Source organism: Scatophagus argus, chromosome 4 (genome assembly GCF_020382885.2).
Source record: "Scatophagus argus isolate fScaArg1 chromosome 4, fScaArg1.pri, whole genome shotgun sequence".
Classification (NCBI taxonomy): domain Eukaryota; kingdom Metazoa; phylum Chordata; class Actinopteri; family Scatophagidae; genus Scatophagus; species Scatophagus argus.
In genome coordinates this window covers 16,702,737-16,718,780 of record NC_058496.1, presented here as the reverse complement: position 1 = coordinate 16,718,780, position 16,044 = coordinate 16,702,737, and the positions used below count along the sequence as shown (strand labels likewise).

The 16,044-nt window shown below is 40.1% G+C and overlaps 2 protein-coding genes across 4 annotated transcripts; both read right to left on the bottom strand.

Annotated features, from left to right (window-relative positions):
• Positions 1 to 143: 143 nt before the first annotated feature.
• On the bottom strand, positions 144 to 8,200 carry tesca (tescalcin a). The gene is made up of 8 exons (XM_046385520.1): positions 7,925 to 8,200; positions 6,390 to 6,459; positions 5,853 to 5,933; positions 4,781 to 4,920; positions 2,067 to 2,128; positions 1,210 to 1,317; positions 1,075 to 1,122; positions 144 to 981 (listed from the first exon to the last, which is right to left on the bottom strand). Exons 1-8 carry the CDS (start codon positions 7,983 to 7,985, stop codon positions 889 to 891), a joined length of 663 nt encoding a protein of 220 aa, XP_046241476.1. The 5' UTR covers positions 7,986 to 8,200; the 3' UTR covers positions 144 to 888.
• Positions 8,201 to 8,276: 76 nt separating this feature from the next.
• On the bottom strand, positions 8,277 to 15,849 carry fbxo21 (F-box protein 21). 3 transcript variants are annotated; one of them, XM_046385515.1, is made up of 12 exons: positions 15,589 to 15,849; positions 14,867 to 15,002; positions 14,394 to 14,518; positions 14,096 to 14,217; positions 13,693 to 13,839; positions 13,021 to 13,157; positions 12,779 to 12,915; positions 12,116 to 12,295; positions 11,846 to 11,978; positions 11,498 to 11,688; positions 11,238 to 11,395; positions 8,277 to 9,536 (listed from the first exon to the last, which is right to left on the bottom strand). In XM_046385515.1, exons 1-12 carry the CDS (start codon positions 15,810 to 15,812, stop codon positions 9,295 to 9,297), a joined length of 1,932 nt encoding a protein of 643 aa, XP_046241471.1. In that variant the 5' UTR covers positions 15,813 to 15,849; the 3' UTR covers positions 8,277 to 9,294. The 3 variants fall into 3 exon arrangements, with proteins under 3 accessions (XP_046241471.1, XP_046241472.1, XP_046241473.1); XM_046385516.1 differs by having other exon boundaries at positions 14,394 to 14,503; XM_046385517.1 differs by having other exon boundaries at positions 14,394 to 14,488.
• Positions 15,850 to 16,044: the final 195 nt, after the last annotated feature.

Sequence of the window (16,044 nt, the reverse complement as noted above, 5' to 3'; positions counted from 1 at the left end):
CTTTCTGGATTTCATTCACTTCGGGTGTGCAACATTACAGCAATAGAAAACATCAGATTTCTACCTCATTTACTAAATAAATGTCTTACTTTGTTCGTTCGTTATTAGTTTCTTTTTTAAAAAAAAGACATCTTACAGGTGCATTTTATTATAATGTCTTAAATTTATTTGATTCATTAATACAATTAAGTGCAAAATTTTTACTAATTCACCTTAGGGAAAGTGTTGAAGTCAAAAAATAGTGGATTTTCATGGTAGAACAGTAGTGGTTGGTTACACAAAGTCTCTGAGGAACAGATAAATTAATCCTGTAACTATTCTGGAGCTGCAGAGGAATGGTATGTGTCTGCAGTCTTACGCTTTGCATATTCGCCCCAACAGATGACCCATAAATGCCAGAGCAGCCACTGAGCATAGCTCACTTCATGTGAACTGTGAACCTTTTGACTAAAGAATAAAGAATCCTTCACATCACATGCTGGTTACTTAAAGGTTTGTAGAAAAGCATGAGAATGCAGAAGAGGTAGTGTGTCACATTGAAACTTGATAAAATTAGTGTGAAAGTGTGAAAAAAGTGGGAATTAAATCTTTGAAATATGTGATATTTGCTACTTGTAGGATCACAAGTAGGATTAAAGACTGTATTAACTTTCTGAAAGTGTATTGTTTGAACTCAGAATCCTTACAACCACCTTGTCTAACCTTACTCATTATAAGTTGTAAAAAAAAAAATGTACTTACATAATGGTATTAGGTTCATAATTCTGTCCCCCCATCCAAAAATATATTAGTGCATATCAAAAGTGTTTGCGTCATTCCATTTAAGGACTAGAGAAGTTCTGCTAAAAACAGCAGTAACATAAACATTTCTTTACAAGAACAACTGCTTCAAGAGGTTGATTTCCCACAGCGCATCGTCGTGGTGTCTACATCCAAAAAGCGAATGTGCATCCTGGACTCCATTTCAAGTCCTTTCAGAATCTGTGGGCACATAACAAAGTGGGGTAAGTAGGTGACAAAAAAGTGTCTCATATGTTTTGATCAGGTAGACCATAAAGTTAGTAAAGTGCAAACCTGTTCAAAATGCTCAAAGGTTATTCCTTCATAGAAATCATCTGGGCCCTGAAGTGACAACGAGACAAACAGCTAATTTGCAGCAGAAACTGTGAGAATTTGATGTAACACTTTAGTTCTGGTAAGTTCCATTACCATGTGGGGCACATTTGTGCTCGCCACTTCCAACATGGCAGCATCTGCTATCGCCTTGGCAGCTTCCTGCCCGATGGCTCCGCTTTTTGACAGAAGCTCCTCTACTACCTTGGATGGGAAGAACGATGTTAGTCCTTAAAAATCTCACTGGGATTTAAACAGCATCAGTCTTCAAGCAACATGGGACGACTTCAGAGGCCGACAGCTCCAAAAAACATCGTTAGCGAACTACTGTTTGTACGGCATGCACACGTTTAGTTACTCGTCTGGTTTTGTGGAGTTAAGTCTTTCATTTAAAATGAAAACTGAAATGCTGTTAGTAACTTCACTTTTGAATCATCCCTGTTTACCCTGTGCTCCACCACACTTATTTTGTCTGATTATACCTCTTCTCCGGACTGTCAGGGTGTGTACAGACTGTTTGGTTCACCCTCGTCTTACTGTTAGGGTGAGACAATTTGAACCCGATACTTTTGAAAATACATGGAGTTTTGTGACATCATGTAATTGGCAGATAAGCTCCATCAAACGTCATCCTGAGCAACAGAACCAGTCAGGAAAACTGTACGGGTGAACAGGCTGCTTTGCTCAACGTGCATGCTGTCCATACAAGTGCACTTGATAGTTTTTGAAAATTATTTTTCTATTTTTGTTTTAATGAGGTCCAATTTAGTTTAGATAATTAAATGGTCATGTTTAAATGACACTTAAATTAAGTATGAAGAGCAGAATCAAATTTACTTTGTAATAATATAAGAAAAACAACAAAGAAAAAGAAAAACAATAATTTCTTTTTAGAGACAACACTGTGTCAAAATGTAAAAAGAAGCAAAGGCTGGCAGTTTAAGTTTTCTTACCTTCCTGTACTCCTGCAGAGTGATGGTGCCATCATTGTCTGTGTCATGCATGTTGAACAGGACTGGCAAGACAGAAAGGAAGTATTTAGCGGCTGGTCTGGTTTCTAAGGAACTTTCTGTCAACACAATCAAAAAAAGTTTACTAATAGACCAGAGGAAGTTGTGATTAGAGGAATGCATATGGAAATGCAGAGATAAGCGTAAAATAACTAAGCGTGTTCCCCTCAGGCCTCGTGGCAGAACCACCGCTGCTGAACGGAAAGAATCACACTGAGGCAACGAAACGCCTTTAAAACGCCACTAGCTTCATTTACAGTGACATTTACAGGAGTCAGTCTCGTGACAGTGCCTCATGTTGAACAGTCTTGTGGCACTAACAAGGAAAAAAGGCCAGCTTTCTTCCTCAGACATCTTCCAGCGACATTTCGACTGTGCTGTCGATTTTATTTCTAAACCGTCAAAAGAAGGTCAGCGCTAATGTCAAAGTGGCTCATCTTTTCATTTGTTTGCTCGCTTCATAAAGTTCCTGAGGTACAAATTTATCAATGTGAGAGCGAGGAGAGCTGTTTTGATTTATAGTCACCCAAAATTCAGACACAACAGAGACACACAATTCAAACAAATGGTTTGTGTGAAGCCAAGTAAGACGGGACATGATCAGTCTTCAGATAGTGTAGAAGACAGATGCGGTTTGTAGTGTCATCTGGTAATTATCTCTTTCATCAAAATCCTTGTGCTTATGGGTTTTGTGCCACTTTTTTTTTTTTTTGTCTTCAGAAAAATGTGTCTGTGCTGCCAGAGAGACTAGCTCATGTTTAAACTTCTATGAATTATTTTTCTTAACTGATTTAATCTGATTTTCTCATAACCTGGAAAGGACAATGCTATTCTATCCTTACCTAAACTCAAAACTTTGTTTATTTTACAGGGACATTGTATATACTAAATTAGTCTACTATCAGTTGTCACTTCTTAAGCACATTTCCCCTGACAATTTTCTGTAGCTTTGGAAAAAACAAGGAAATACAACAACGTAAACACTATTATAAGTAAAAGTCCCTCTTTCATAGTTTTACTCAAGTAAAGGTACAGAGGCATTAGCAGCAAAATGTACTGTATGAATTAACATAAAAGTAGTCATTCTGCAGTAAAATGACCTCTTTGACTGAAAATATATATTGTTACATACAGCAGGTTATCAGAACACATGTAGAACTTTGTTGCTGTAGCAGCTCGAGATGATGCTTGTTTTAACTACTTTATGTACAGTTAGCTGGTTTAGTGCAATGATTCTCAGCCTTGGAATCGGCCTCTCCAAAAGGTCACAAGATAATTTAAAGAAATTTCTGTATATATTTTGGGCTACTCTCCAGTCCTCTTGGATAATTTTACTTCTTTGGGACTCAAACTGGTATTTAAATAAAAAATGGAAAAATGTCTTTGATGGAACTTGTGATTTTTTGATACTTTTCTTTAAGAGTTCAGAAGCCAAAACCAATAAACCTTATCTATATATTTGTATGTATAATTTGAATGAAAAGTGACTATTAACTATAGCTGACTGATAAATAATATTCATCTAAACAAGACTAAAAGTACACAGTAGTATGAAATGGAAATACTCACACCAACTCACACCAAAGCCTTTTATAAAGCAAGAGTCAGCCAAGGACAAATCCAAATGATATCTTAATCAGAACAATAGAAACAACGACTTCCCGCTGTGTCAGTAGATTTGCCTTAACTTTAAGTAAACATTGATTCATTCAGGAATGTGTACGATATCAATTCGGTATCTACCTGAAATCTGAGCCTGACAAGGGCCCTTAGGCTAAATTTTGAAACAGAGCACTCTACACAACAAGGCCTCCTCACAAGGAAATAACACAACACTTCTCTTAAGGCCACTATCACTTTAGTTAGCAATCGGTTTTGATGAAATTGTGTTTGAATTGTGTATAATCACAAATAAAATTGGTGGTTTGGTGCCACAAACTAGCTGTCCAAAAATATACCTTGTGATTTCAGGACCTCTTAGAATACCAGGCTCAAGGACAGTTGCTAATTTTCCCACCTGTTAATCCAGCCTTGCTAACAGGTGATTTCCATCCTTCCACACTTTTGACACCCTTTCCCTGGAGTTTTTTAAAGCTATTCTGGGAAATTAACTGTAGGAAGTCACAAAACGCACAAGGCAGATTGAGGGGAAGCAGATACACTAAAAGCATAAACTACAATTCTTCATCCTAAAATATCATAACATGAACATAACACACTCATTATAATCTAATGGTATAATGACATCTGAGACAAGATTTGAGTCCTGACTTGCTGACTGGCTACAAATGATCCCATTCTTTTTGCCTTCAATGGGCTTGTGAAGCTGCATGTTCCCAGCCAAGCCATTAATACATACAAGCCTCTCCAGTGTAAGCTGACATGCAGTGAGGAATCTAGTGCAGCTATACATCACCACAGTCTTTTTGGCATGTCAGCGGTGAGTGAAATAAGATATTTACATCACCAATCTATTATATACGCTGGGTGGTGCCCTTTTTCTTGGTATTTTGAAATGTGAGACACTCGTGATGGGAGACAGGAGAGAAGTGTTTGATGGGAGACCAACAGCAGGACATGAGAATCCTAACCCACCAGTATACTTGGTTCCCTTGTACCTGATCCTGTTGTTTTAAAAATGAAATGCAGTGTCTTACAGCGCAGCTTCTCTTTTCTCAAAGCTTCCTTCTCTTCCTCTGTTGTCTTCAAGGTTGGAGGACGGAAATGGGACATGACCATGAGGAACTGCTCGAATCCAATCTCCTCAAAGGAGCCCACTTCATCCTGATGCTGGTTCCTGGGTTTTAGGCAGAAGAATTTGGTTTTAAGTCATTATTAAAATTTATCTAATGTGGCTTTTATATCAGGATTTTCATGAAACTTCAAACATGAAGTTTTAGTCATCTGATTTGATGGGTCACACCATAGAGTCTAATTTTATAAACCAAAACAAAAGTTTACTGATATATTTTTGCCTGTGGTCCTTTTAGGTTTCCTAGGTTTAGGTGTCCCGTTGAGCTATAGGCTTAATATGAGGTTTTAAAATGCCAACAGCTGCATCTTCATAGGCATAAAACCATTAATTAGATGTTGTGTCGTCCAATTGGATGGATGAATTGCATATTTTGTTTTCACAACTCCACTGCATTTCTCTTGGATGAAGAATGAAAACCAGCATTATAACCCATCTCAGTGCAATAGATGTAAGATAGCCACTTCCCCTTGCGGTCAGTGGTTGTGCTAAGCTATGCTGAACTGGCGGTAACTTCTTGTTTAATAAGATGTGAGATTGGTATCAATCCTCTCAGCAAGAAAGTGTTGAAAATGTTTGGAAACTCTAAATGATGAAATATTCTCTTACATTAGGGTTTAGTTTATATTGTAGAAATCTTAATTCAGCAAATAAAAAAGCATAGTGAGAGTCATTGCTGCTTGTACAGCTTGTGTTTAGTGAAAAACCTCCATTATGTTGACAGAAGATAAAGACAGATATCTTATTTTTACTATATAAGTAGGTTGAGAAATGTTGTTGCTTAAACAAACTGACCTTTGATAATTCTGTCTGCTGATACTCATATCAGCAGACTTTCACTGGTGGCAAATGATGTAGTAGGAGTTTGGTTTTGAAAGATGTGAATATTCTCAAAACAACATCAGGGTAGTGCACCTTAGTGAAACGCCTCTAAGCCAATACGATTACAGAGTGTGGTGAAATTTAGCTGTACCCACCTTTTATCGAAGAATGCATCAATGATTTGCTTTTTAATTGGATTATTGGCCAGGGCTGGTATGCTGTCCAGGTTTTCTCTACTGCAGTGCGACAAGAGAGAGAGACCACGATCATAAAACTGATTCAACAGTACCACCATGATTTAATAACACTGAATGTTGTTTATGGGAAGTAACAGCAGTAAGTGTTTGAAGGTAAACTGAAATGCACAACATTTGTTCCCTGTTTCTTTTTACAGTGAAGGAGCTTGTGATCTACCACAACCAGCATGCCACTGTGTGTTTATACACAAATGACTGTGTGTGCCTGATGCATTGACATATTGTATTTGCCTAATGTGTCTGCGTTTGCATTAGTTCAGCCTGCGTGTGTCACCATATGTTGCTTGTGTGCGTCTGAGCCAGAGATACCAGAAACACCCACAATGCATCACTCAAGCCACCAAGCACATATTATTTCATCGTTAGGGGCGACTACAAAGGCTGAATGGATTCCATTAAAACCACATACAGCTTAGCCGCATGCAGGCTTTTTACCTTATTGTCTCTTCATTTCCACTCAGCTGCTGGAATCTTTTGTGAAGGTTTTTGATCTGCTCCAGTGAAACTGAAAGGACGCAAACACCAAAACTTGAAAGTATGTCAGCAATTACACCCACAATTTCACACCAATCAACATGCCTCTTGTACTCTTTCACTTGTTTTTCTTTTTTAGGACATCCAACATGCAATTACCAGATATTAAACAACAGAGTATTCTTACTGAAAACACACCCATTCATTTTTGATTTTGTTAAAATTGTAATTTCCTGTGTCATGATTAACAAAGACTTACTGTTACTAAACTGATCAGGTGCAGCTCTACAATCAGTTAAATGGCAAAGCAAACACCCTTTGCACTAGTGCAATTGTCTTTACGGGCCATTTCAAAACGTTCCTTGAATCATTTACTCACTGTGCAGAGGAGTGACCACACAATGAAAGCTTTAAACGTCATAGCCTGGCTTTGCCTGTTCCTATATCAAAATGGGTTTGACATTTTCAATGGATTTGATTAACACTTGTGTTTATTTGACCTTTTGTTGCCTTCCCCAGAGGCTGCTGAGTGGACGTTTCTAGGAGCAAGAATATCTGCTAAGTGTGGGATTAGGAGTATGCATAGGTATATTAACAGCTTCATGCAGGAACAAGTTTGTTGGTCAGAGTGCATCTAATAAAACATAATTAATCACTCTTATATGGACACATGAGCCGAATACAAAAGAAAGCAACAACAGAATCTATGGGCTTTAAGAAGTGTTGGTGCAATGAAATGTTTCATCAATATGTCCAGAACACACAAGTCCATTAAATCTCCTGAGCTCGGAGAGAAACAGAGTCAAAGCCCCACCTGGATGAAACAAAGACAATAAAACAGTTCAAAGTCTCACCTGCACGGTATCAATAAAGTTGGGATCAGAGTGAGGTGCAAACCTTATCCTTGTTTTTTGCTGTGCATGCCACAGCATGCAAACGTTCCACATCAGGATCCTGCCGTGTCTAAAAACAGATCCACACACTTCTGCTCTTTCTGTCTGCTTTTTGTTTCATTTCTTTATCGAGCCTTTCCATCCACATGACGGATACAAATCGTGGTTTGTTAAAATGTGATTATACCACAGCATCTCCATTCAATTCATTTTACTGTCAACACAAACTAAGACTTACATGGTATTAATATAAAGCTCACTCACAGGAAGGACTCTGTAGTTTATTAAAGATGTAGTAAAAGTGCAGCGGTGAATCACAACTCGTTACATTTAAAGCTAAATCACCGCATGTGTTTGTTGTTCACATGGTGACGTTTTACAGAAGTTTGTTTTACTTCGTTTACTCATCTCAGCAGCACCTGACTTGTCTAACTGTTTATTAACGCTCGTGAAAACTTCAGGTCCCACTGATACGATCCCTTGACGAACCAAACTTGTCACCGCCGCCTGTTTTGCACTATGAACTATTGAAATACAAATTGAACTATTTAACACCGAATCAGCATTGATAATTTCTAATATAAATCAATTTTTCGTACTCACAGCCGGTTTTATCCACCAGATCCTGGTGCTTGTGCTCTGAGCGCGTCTGCGAAGCTCCCATCGCTGCTGTTCCGCCGGTGCGTCAGGACGCACAATCCGGTCCGACTGGCTGAACTTTAATGCGGCGCTGCTGCTTTATCGCGCTGCTATCGGCAGGTCAGTGCTACTGTAGCCTGCTGCTGGCTCACTGGAAACATCTGGCATCCTCCAGGTCCTAAATCCACACAGCCTATGGATTAATGACTTGCTGTCTTCTCGTTTCTCGCCAGTTTAGTGGGGTAGTGCATCACAATAGCAGTGGAATGAATGCAGTCCCTCAGTTCAGAAATAAGTCAGAGAGAAGCTAGAAAAAAAAACTTGAAACTCTTTATTTTTATTTTGGAACTTCCTCAAAGTTCAGAGTCATTTCTGTTTCAAGTCAGTGGTGTCATTACCGGTTATTCTTTTGTTTTTTCCATGAACAGCTCAGTAACACTGATGAGCCATGACATCCTACATGTTACTTGTAAGTATACAGGAAAAAAAAATACGGTAATCTAGAAATGTGAAAGTCGAACTTTATAGAGCATGAAACTTGATTAAAAGAGGGGGCTTAAAAGTCAATTTACAAAAGTCTTTTCTTTATAGTCTTTTATGTGGCACCGTGACTGGGGAGTTGGACTATATGCTGGCGGCTTGTTTGACTGCTGGGTGCAGGGACGTGTGGTCAGCTTTTTTTGGGGGGGTGGTGGGGCGCTGGGGCAGCTCTGGGTAAAGGAGCATTCCTTGGTTTTAGGTTAGGGGAGATTTACAGCACCTGGACACCCATCCTGAACTCACTCATCCACTTCACTGTGTCCTTCAAGTCTAGATTCTTTGTTTTTCCTTCAAGGTGTCTATGTAAGCGTCATTTCTGGGTTTCCATGCTCTTTTCAAATACAGTTCAGTGAGTAGATTTGAAGACTCTGCATCGCATCCTATATAATGACTGTCACATGTGACAAATCGCTCCACAGTCTCAGCTTTGTTTCATAACAAATGCACTGTGGAGTTTAGATATGTGTATCAACAGATCATTGCTGGATGTTTCCAGACTTTTTGGTCTTTCGCTTGCACTTTTCAAGGCATGGAAATGTTAAAATACATTTTTAAATACCTGCACAGGGACCGGACTGTCATACAAAACCACATTTGTAAAACACTTCTTGTTAACACCTAATCATTCGTTTCTGTAAATACTATATTCTGGTTAGCGCAAAAACCTCTCTGTTACGCGTGTCATGGATTTGAGTATGTTCAACAAAGCAGCAGCTAAGTGGACTGTGAATTAAGAATGGGTGACCAGCCATTGTTTAGCCAGGGGCGGCAGGGTGTCGGACACAGCTGCTTTGCTACATGGGTGTGGCTTGGTGGTTGTTTTGGTCCGTGGCACAAGCCTGGTCTTGGCTCCCAGAGGCAGGTGTCAGTCTGTGGTACAGCTCCTGCACTGTGCCCAAAGTTTCATTCATGTCCTCCGGGTATCGTGTCTGCAGTTCTTCGTTGGCAACATAGTGGGTGTCTGCAAACTCTGAGAAGTAGCGTCCCACCTCCGGGTGGCCGATCTCCAGCGGGGCGGAGTGGGGCTCCAGGTTTTCTGAGGAACAACAGTGGAAATGTGATATTTTGCTAAAAGATAATGTGCATGAAGCAACCTAAATTGTTGTCAAACTGAGGCAAGGATGGACCAAGTCAAACGGACAACTCACAGAACAAAATATTTTTGTGCATCAAAACACTGTCATATCAAAGCAGAGTAAGCAGCAGATGAGACTGATCAACACAAATCCCCCTCAGGGTTTGTAGAGAACAGAGCCTGTAGGTGAATGTTGAGAACAATGGAATCTGTGTAGCAGCAGCATTGGAGAAAGTTACCAGGTAAGCACAAGGGAATATGAGTCAGCTCTTTGGACAGGAGCTCTCTTAAGTGGGGAAAAAATGTATAAGTCACAAAAATGGTGATGCAGCACCACTTAAGTTTACCTTGAAAAGACTTACAGGCTTTGACCATCAATCTTTTTGACTAACGCATTAATAGTTGATACTTCTGAAACAACATGAACATCACATATTAACCACTATGGGGTTACATTTAAGAGCAAGATACTGGAAAATCTAAATGCTGGCATGCTGGTGTTCCGTGAACAAAAAACACAGAATGTGACGTGTAACGATTCGCCTCACTTACTTCCTCTGCTGCCAGCTTAAAGGCGTAAACATTGCCCCACTATCGTATGTTCGTAACTTTAATACAGAACAAGGAGGTGGAATAACAGGCCGACATAATCGATTTGAACTGACTGTGAAAGAAGCTTAATAAAGATCATCTTTATTAATAAAGATGATCTTTATTAAGCCCCATAATGCCCCACCCTTCCATTAGCCAGCTGATGTGCCCTTGAGCAAAGCACTTAAATCCCAATTTGCAATTTTTGGTAGCTCACTGCTTCTGTGTGTTTCACTGCATGTAATTTGCTGGGTGTTGGAAGTGTGTTCAACTAAGGATGGGTTAATGAAGAGAACAAATTCAGTGTGTGTATTTAAATATGTATATACTGTCAATAAAATGATTCTTAATTCTTAAACTCTTAAGGGGTTAGATATAGTAAGAATAGATCAGGAAGCAACGTATCTATATATGCAAATCACATGTTTACTGTCCTCACAAACCGCTCCTTTCCAAACCAAAATGGCGACAAAGAGCTGAAACAGAAAACCTGACACAATACTAACAGCATAGCAAAAACTGTCACTGAAAAAGACAGACATGAAGGATAAATAAGTAATCTGAAGATTATCACTGAAAAACAAATCCAGTGTCACTGTTCTTTCCCCATAAATTTCCTTGACAATGGTTTGTCTTTGTCTTGTATATGTATATTAATTTTCATTGGTTGTAGTAGTGACTTCCTCTTACCAACTAGCAGTTTTCTTTTATTTATTTTATTAACAGATAACATGTCACTTAGATGCTCTGCGTGCTTATATGTTCTTATAGCATTTCTTCCAGAAAAGCAGTCATCCTAGGTTCCTCTCTGCATTTTTGACCTGTGACACTTAACACTTAATTGTTGCAACAGTGAAGACACCTTGTTGTAAACTGTGTGACTTCGGCAAATCTCTTTCACTTGACTTAGTAGTAGTTTGCACCCACAGTGTGCAATAACACATTCCTTCCTCAGAGCATTTATCAGACTTATACATCTGTATAATATTTTTCCTCCAATACCACAACCTGCAAATACCCCTTCGCCATGAAGATAATTTTCTTCACCGTGCTGATGTATAGGATCCCTACCCTGTGCTGCGTAGCGACACGTTCCATCCTGTACGAGGACGTTGTAGAAAGGCTGGTTGGCCCCATTGGACAGCTGGTGGACCCTCATGGTGGTGATCCACTCTTGGCTCATGGTGCACTTGGGGTCCCAGCCGTAGATCACACAGTTATAACCTGACCTGGGGGGAAGATATAAAGCAGGACAGATACACATGAATATGAGTGAAAGAGATGTGTTAAAAGAGAAGAGCGCTGCTGTGCTACATGTAAGCATGACCCACCTCTTGTGTTTCATGATGAGGCCGGCTGAATACTGGACCTCCAGGTGTTCTGGAGCGCTGCGCTTCTTCACCTCAGGTGAAACAGGATGTTTTTTGTGCTGGATGTGCTCCAGTGTGTGCTGAACCAGATAACCCACTGCCCCGTGCTGGGAGGGGTCCAACGCCTGAATGTGCTGAAGGATGTCAAGCACCTGGAACAGAGGACAGACACCAGTGGACAGTATGGTTAGGTGACATCCTACAGGCTTAACAGTAAGTGTTTTGCACTGAATGACATTTAATACTCGGCAAATTTAATTCCATTAGTGCATTAGAGAGAAAAACATCAGGAGGTTTGTTTGTCCTGACCTTTTCTGGCCAGATGCCCAAGTGGAAGTAGAGGCGTGCCTGCAGCAGCAAATACTGCACATTATCTGGGTTGATAGTGAGGTAGAGATCCAGAGAGTCTCTCAGCAGCTGGTAGGATTTCTCATTGCCCTCCCTGAAAGAAAACACACAGCCCATTGTAAAGTAACTCATAACATTAATTTATTCATGCAATTCTAGCAATCATCAAATGCTTCCAAGGGACTTATTCCATTTCGTTTCCATTCCAGTCAGATGTTCAGTTTCTCTTACCCTCTTTTGCCGATGTTGAGGAGATTTCCCACCATCCTGAGCAGCACCTCCGTGGTGCTGATGGCACTGTAGAAATCTGCCGTCACCTGGTGGCCGATGAGGTACTCGCACTCCTTGGCGGTTAGCTGCTTGCCTTTACCAAAGGCATCTATGTAGACAAAGTCATAGATGTCCTCACTCCTGGAGGCACAAAGTTAAATAACTTGAAATAGAAAATTTTTCAACAGACATACATTGATCCAGGACAAATTTTGTTTTAATAATCAAATTTAGCTTTTTGTTATGACCCAGCAAACTAATGTGCAAAACTGAATTAATAGTAAAAAAATTCAGAAGCAATAATTAGAGCTTTTTCCATTTACTTCATCATGTGTCATATACATGCAGTATTTCTAATATGTTGGACTGGAGCAAGTTTCTCAACAGATAACAAGACAAGATAAATTAAAATATAAATATTTTCTATTCTTTTCATACTTAAATATCATAACAAGAATGGGAACTAAGGTTTCCTACAGTCAAATGCATTGAGTGGTTGGTTCAAGATTAATCAACTGATCATGAAGCTCAGCTCTCCAGCTAAAATCATGAACTATGTAAATGACAGTTCTGCTCTTCGATGACATTCAACAGAATTTGACAGCTATTAATTTCAAACCATACCCCCTCGGTTTTTGGCACCAGCGCAGCAGGAAGTGATTGGGAAAGTTGACAGGTTCCAGCTGAACACCCAGTTTCTTGGCTAATGTCATGTAGAGGACAGAGAGGCTTATGGGAATGCCTGTACGCCGTAGTAGCACCTGTATGAAAAACAAGAAGGCCTTGTCAGCTCTAAATTGAAAATGGTTAAGAAATGATTGAAAAATCTGTGACATAAAATGCACATAATTACACAGAACAATTACCTGGTGGATGTAAGAGTTAAGAGGGTTGTAGTAGTCAAACTCATTTCCTTTGTATTGAAGCTGCTCATACAAGACAGAGTTTAGGGCATACACCACCTGCCTCTGGAGCTCAAAGTCCTCCACAACAAAACAGCTACCTACATCACAGACAAGGAGGAGGAAAATGTAGATCTTATGCTGTTAACATATTTGCCTTGTATTGAATTATTCCACTGCACTGGGAATGAAGGTCCAGCCATTCAGGCTTGGGGGTGGGCGATTTGACCAAATTAACTGGAAGGGTACAGCAAGAGGACATTGTCTATTATATCAATCATGGATGAAAATGGTCTTTTGGATGGACAAAAAAAATAAAAATACAAACTGCTAAATTAGGTTGCCAAATAATCCTGGACGACTGTAAGTACAGATGACTGGCCTGTCCAATTAAAGTGGACATTAATATGACGTCAGTATCTCTATGATTCCAATGAAAAGTAGATTGCGGAGTCTTTACGATCCCACCCAGATCTAAGATCGTCAGATCACCCAACCTCTACGTCAGGCTCTATGCGTCTAATGCTGATTGATTTTGGGAAAAATGGGGGCAGTAAAGAAGGAAAAAAATAAAAAGAACTTAAGTTTCAAGAAGACAACTTTTCAGTCAGATTTTTGCTAGTTTTGAAAGTTCACCTTGAGCAATGCGCAGGCTGGGGTGTGAGGGGTTCTTTATTGTCAGCATCTTCTTCACTTTCTCTACAATCTCATCCAGCTGGGTTGTTATGCTGTTCAGTGTTACATCAGTCAGCGGGTTACAATACTGATCCACCAGTACAGCACCTACAAGGGGAGACAAGGCCAAGAGAGGGAACGCATAGTGAAAAGCTCCATGTAGCAACTTTGAAATCAAGACAGAGCAAGCACAAATTAAATGAATAATTGTTAATGTGTTGCAATTATATTCAAGGATATTGCATCTATTACTACAAATACTATAGTAATAAACACTATGTCTAACAAAAAGTTACATGCTCTTTGTATACAGATGTTAAAGCTAAACAGGGCACAGTTGAGTTGTTTGACATGAATGTCTCACCCTCTAAAGCAGACTGCTGCTCTGTAGGCTGCTCCAGGAAGGTTTTCAAACTCTTTAAGATGTTCTGCTGTCTCAGGAAGTAAAGGATTTTCTTTGCATAGTACTTCAAGGTCAGACTTTTCCTTATGATGGGCGCAAAACAAAAGGGAGACATAAATGGTCTGACAGCGCAACACAACAAGAGCTTTCATAATCAAGGACGTCTCAGAGAGGATTAAAGAGATCAACACCCAATCACACATAACAGACCGCAAGATGCAGTATTGAGGTTTGAGGATGGGCACAGTGTTGCTCCCACCTCTTGTCAGAGTTGAGTATGAAGAGGAGCTCGTCTTCACAGAAGTGCTCTGGCATCCCAAGTGACTCAATCTCTGCAAAGCTGTCCCCCAGCACCTGGCCAATGCACGGCTGAGTTACAGATCTCTGGGTTAGTGTGGGACACAGAAGTTCAAATTCTCTTGCACAAACATGCGCTTGCATACATACCAAATACACACACACACACACACACACACACACAAAAAGGCACAGCCAACTCACACATGCAAACAAATAACAATGATTTTGTCTATTGTCTATTTAGTGTATTTAACCAAATCTAATATAACAATAGCAATCTCTCTCTCAACGTTGTCATCAAGTGCTCATGGAGTCATGTTGGGTCTCTGTATATTAAAGACTATATGAAAGAGCATGGTCTAAATATGTGATGCTACATGAATAAATAAACAGAATTAATATTGTATTCTTAATTACACATGCATGACTTACGACTTCTGTGAAGAATCTCTTTGAGATTGATTCCACTGTCCTTCGTATTTGTATACCAACTCTGTGGCGTGTTCTGTACTCTCTGAGCCAGTCATAGCACTCATTCTGACGGTAAAACCTCTGCAGCCTTGGCCATCTGTTGATGAAGGCAGCAAAATTGTCAGTGCAGTAACACTTTCGGACATGCATGGAATTAATTTAGCGGCCTATCGCCTGAAGCACTGTGTGACGTGCCTATGTAACAATTTACCATCATTGGCTTTCTCTTTGCACAAAGAAGCTATCAGAAGACTAGCTTCCCAGTCGGTTAGGACTAGGGCTTAGCTTTTGGTGAGGGCTGCACTCTCTCGTAGTTAACAGGCTACATTCAACCTTCAAGGTCACACGAATTTATTTTTGGTTGTTCTGGGTAAAATACAGTCTACATCACAATTTCTGAAAGATTTAACCGCTAAGGATTTACAAGCATCAGAGTTTTCTGCAGAGCAGAAGCGTGCTATACTGGCCTGGCGTGCAGATAATTTGGTGCATCAGCAGAATGTCAACGGCTGACAGCTGACTGTGAGTTCGCAATAAATGAACCCACCTTTAAGTACACAGTGGGTGGTTTAGGGATCCAAACAAGAGAAATGAAAAAAGGGCACGGAGACTCGTTTCCACATTCAGTGGTAAAACCCTACCGAAGCCAAAGTTCGAAGAAATAACAGAAAATATCATAGCACCTGAGTTTGTATTGGTGTTCCCAAACCTTTCCACTTCCATGGCAAACGTCGTGCAGCCGCTTGCAGCAGCAGGAAACGTTACAAATGTCGACATGGTTGAGGACAGGGAAGCACAGGATGTGTTCAAGCAACTCGGTCGGCAGGTCGGTCAATTTTTTAGCTTGAGGGTCACAAATAATCCCATTCAGACTTAGCTGCCCCTCTCCGGCCACAGACGACGCCATCTTTACTGTTTACCCCCATTACCTCATTGTTCAGACACCGCCCCTTTATGGCGCAGGGGGCAGGGCTAGGGGCGGAGCGTAAGAGAAATACTGCATTGTGATTGGTTGTTATGTAAAGAGGAAAGAGGAAGCTCTGTTACATTTATTTGCATAGTTCTCTGTCAGTGACAACTCAGATGGGTTCTCTAAAGAAAATACTGTGTTGATTTGTTGTTTTACAAAGACCAGAAAA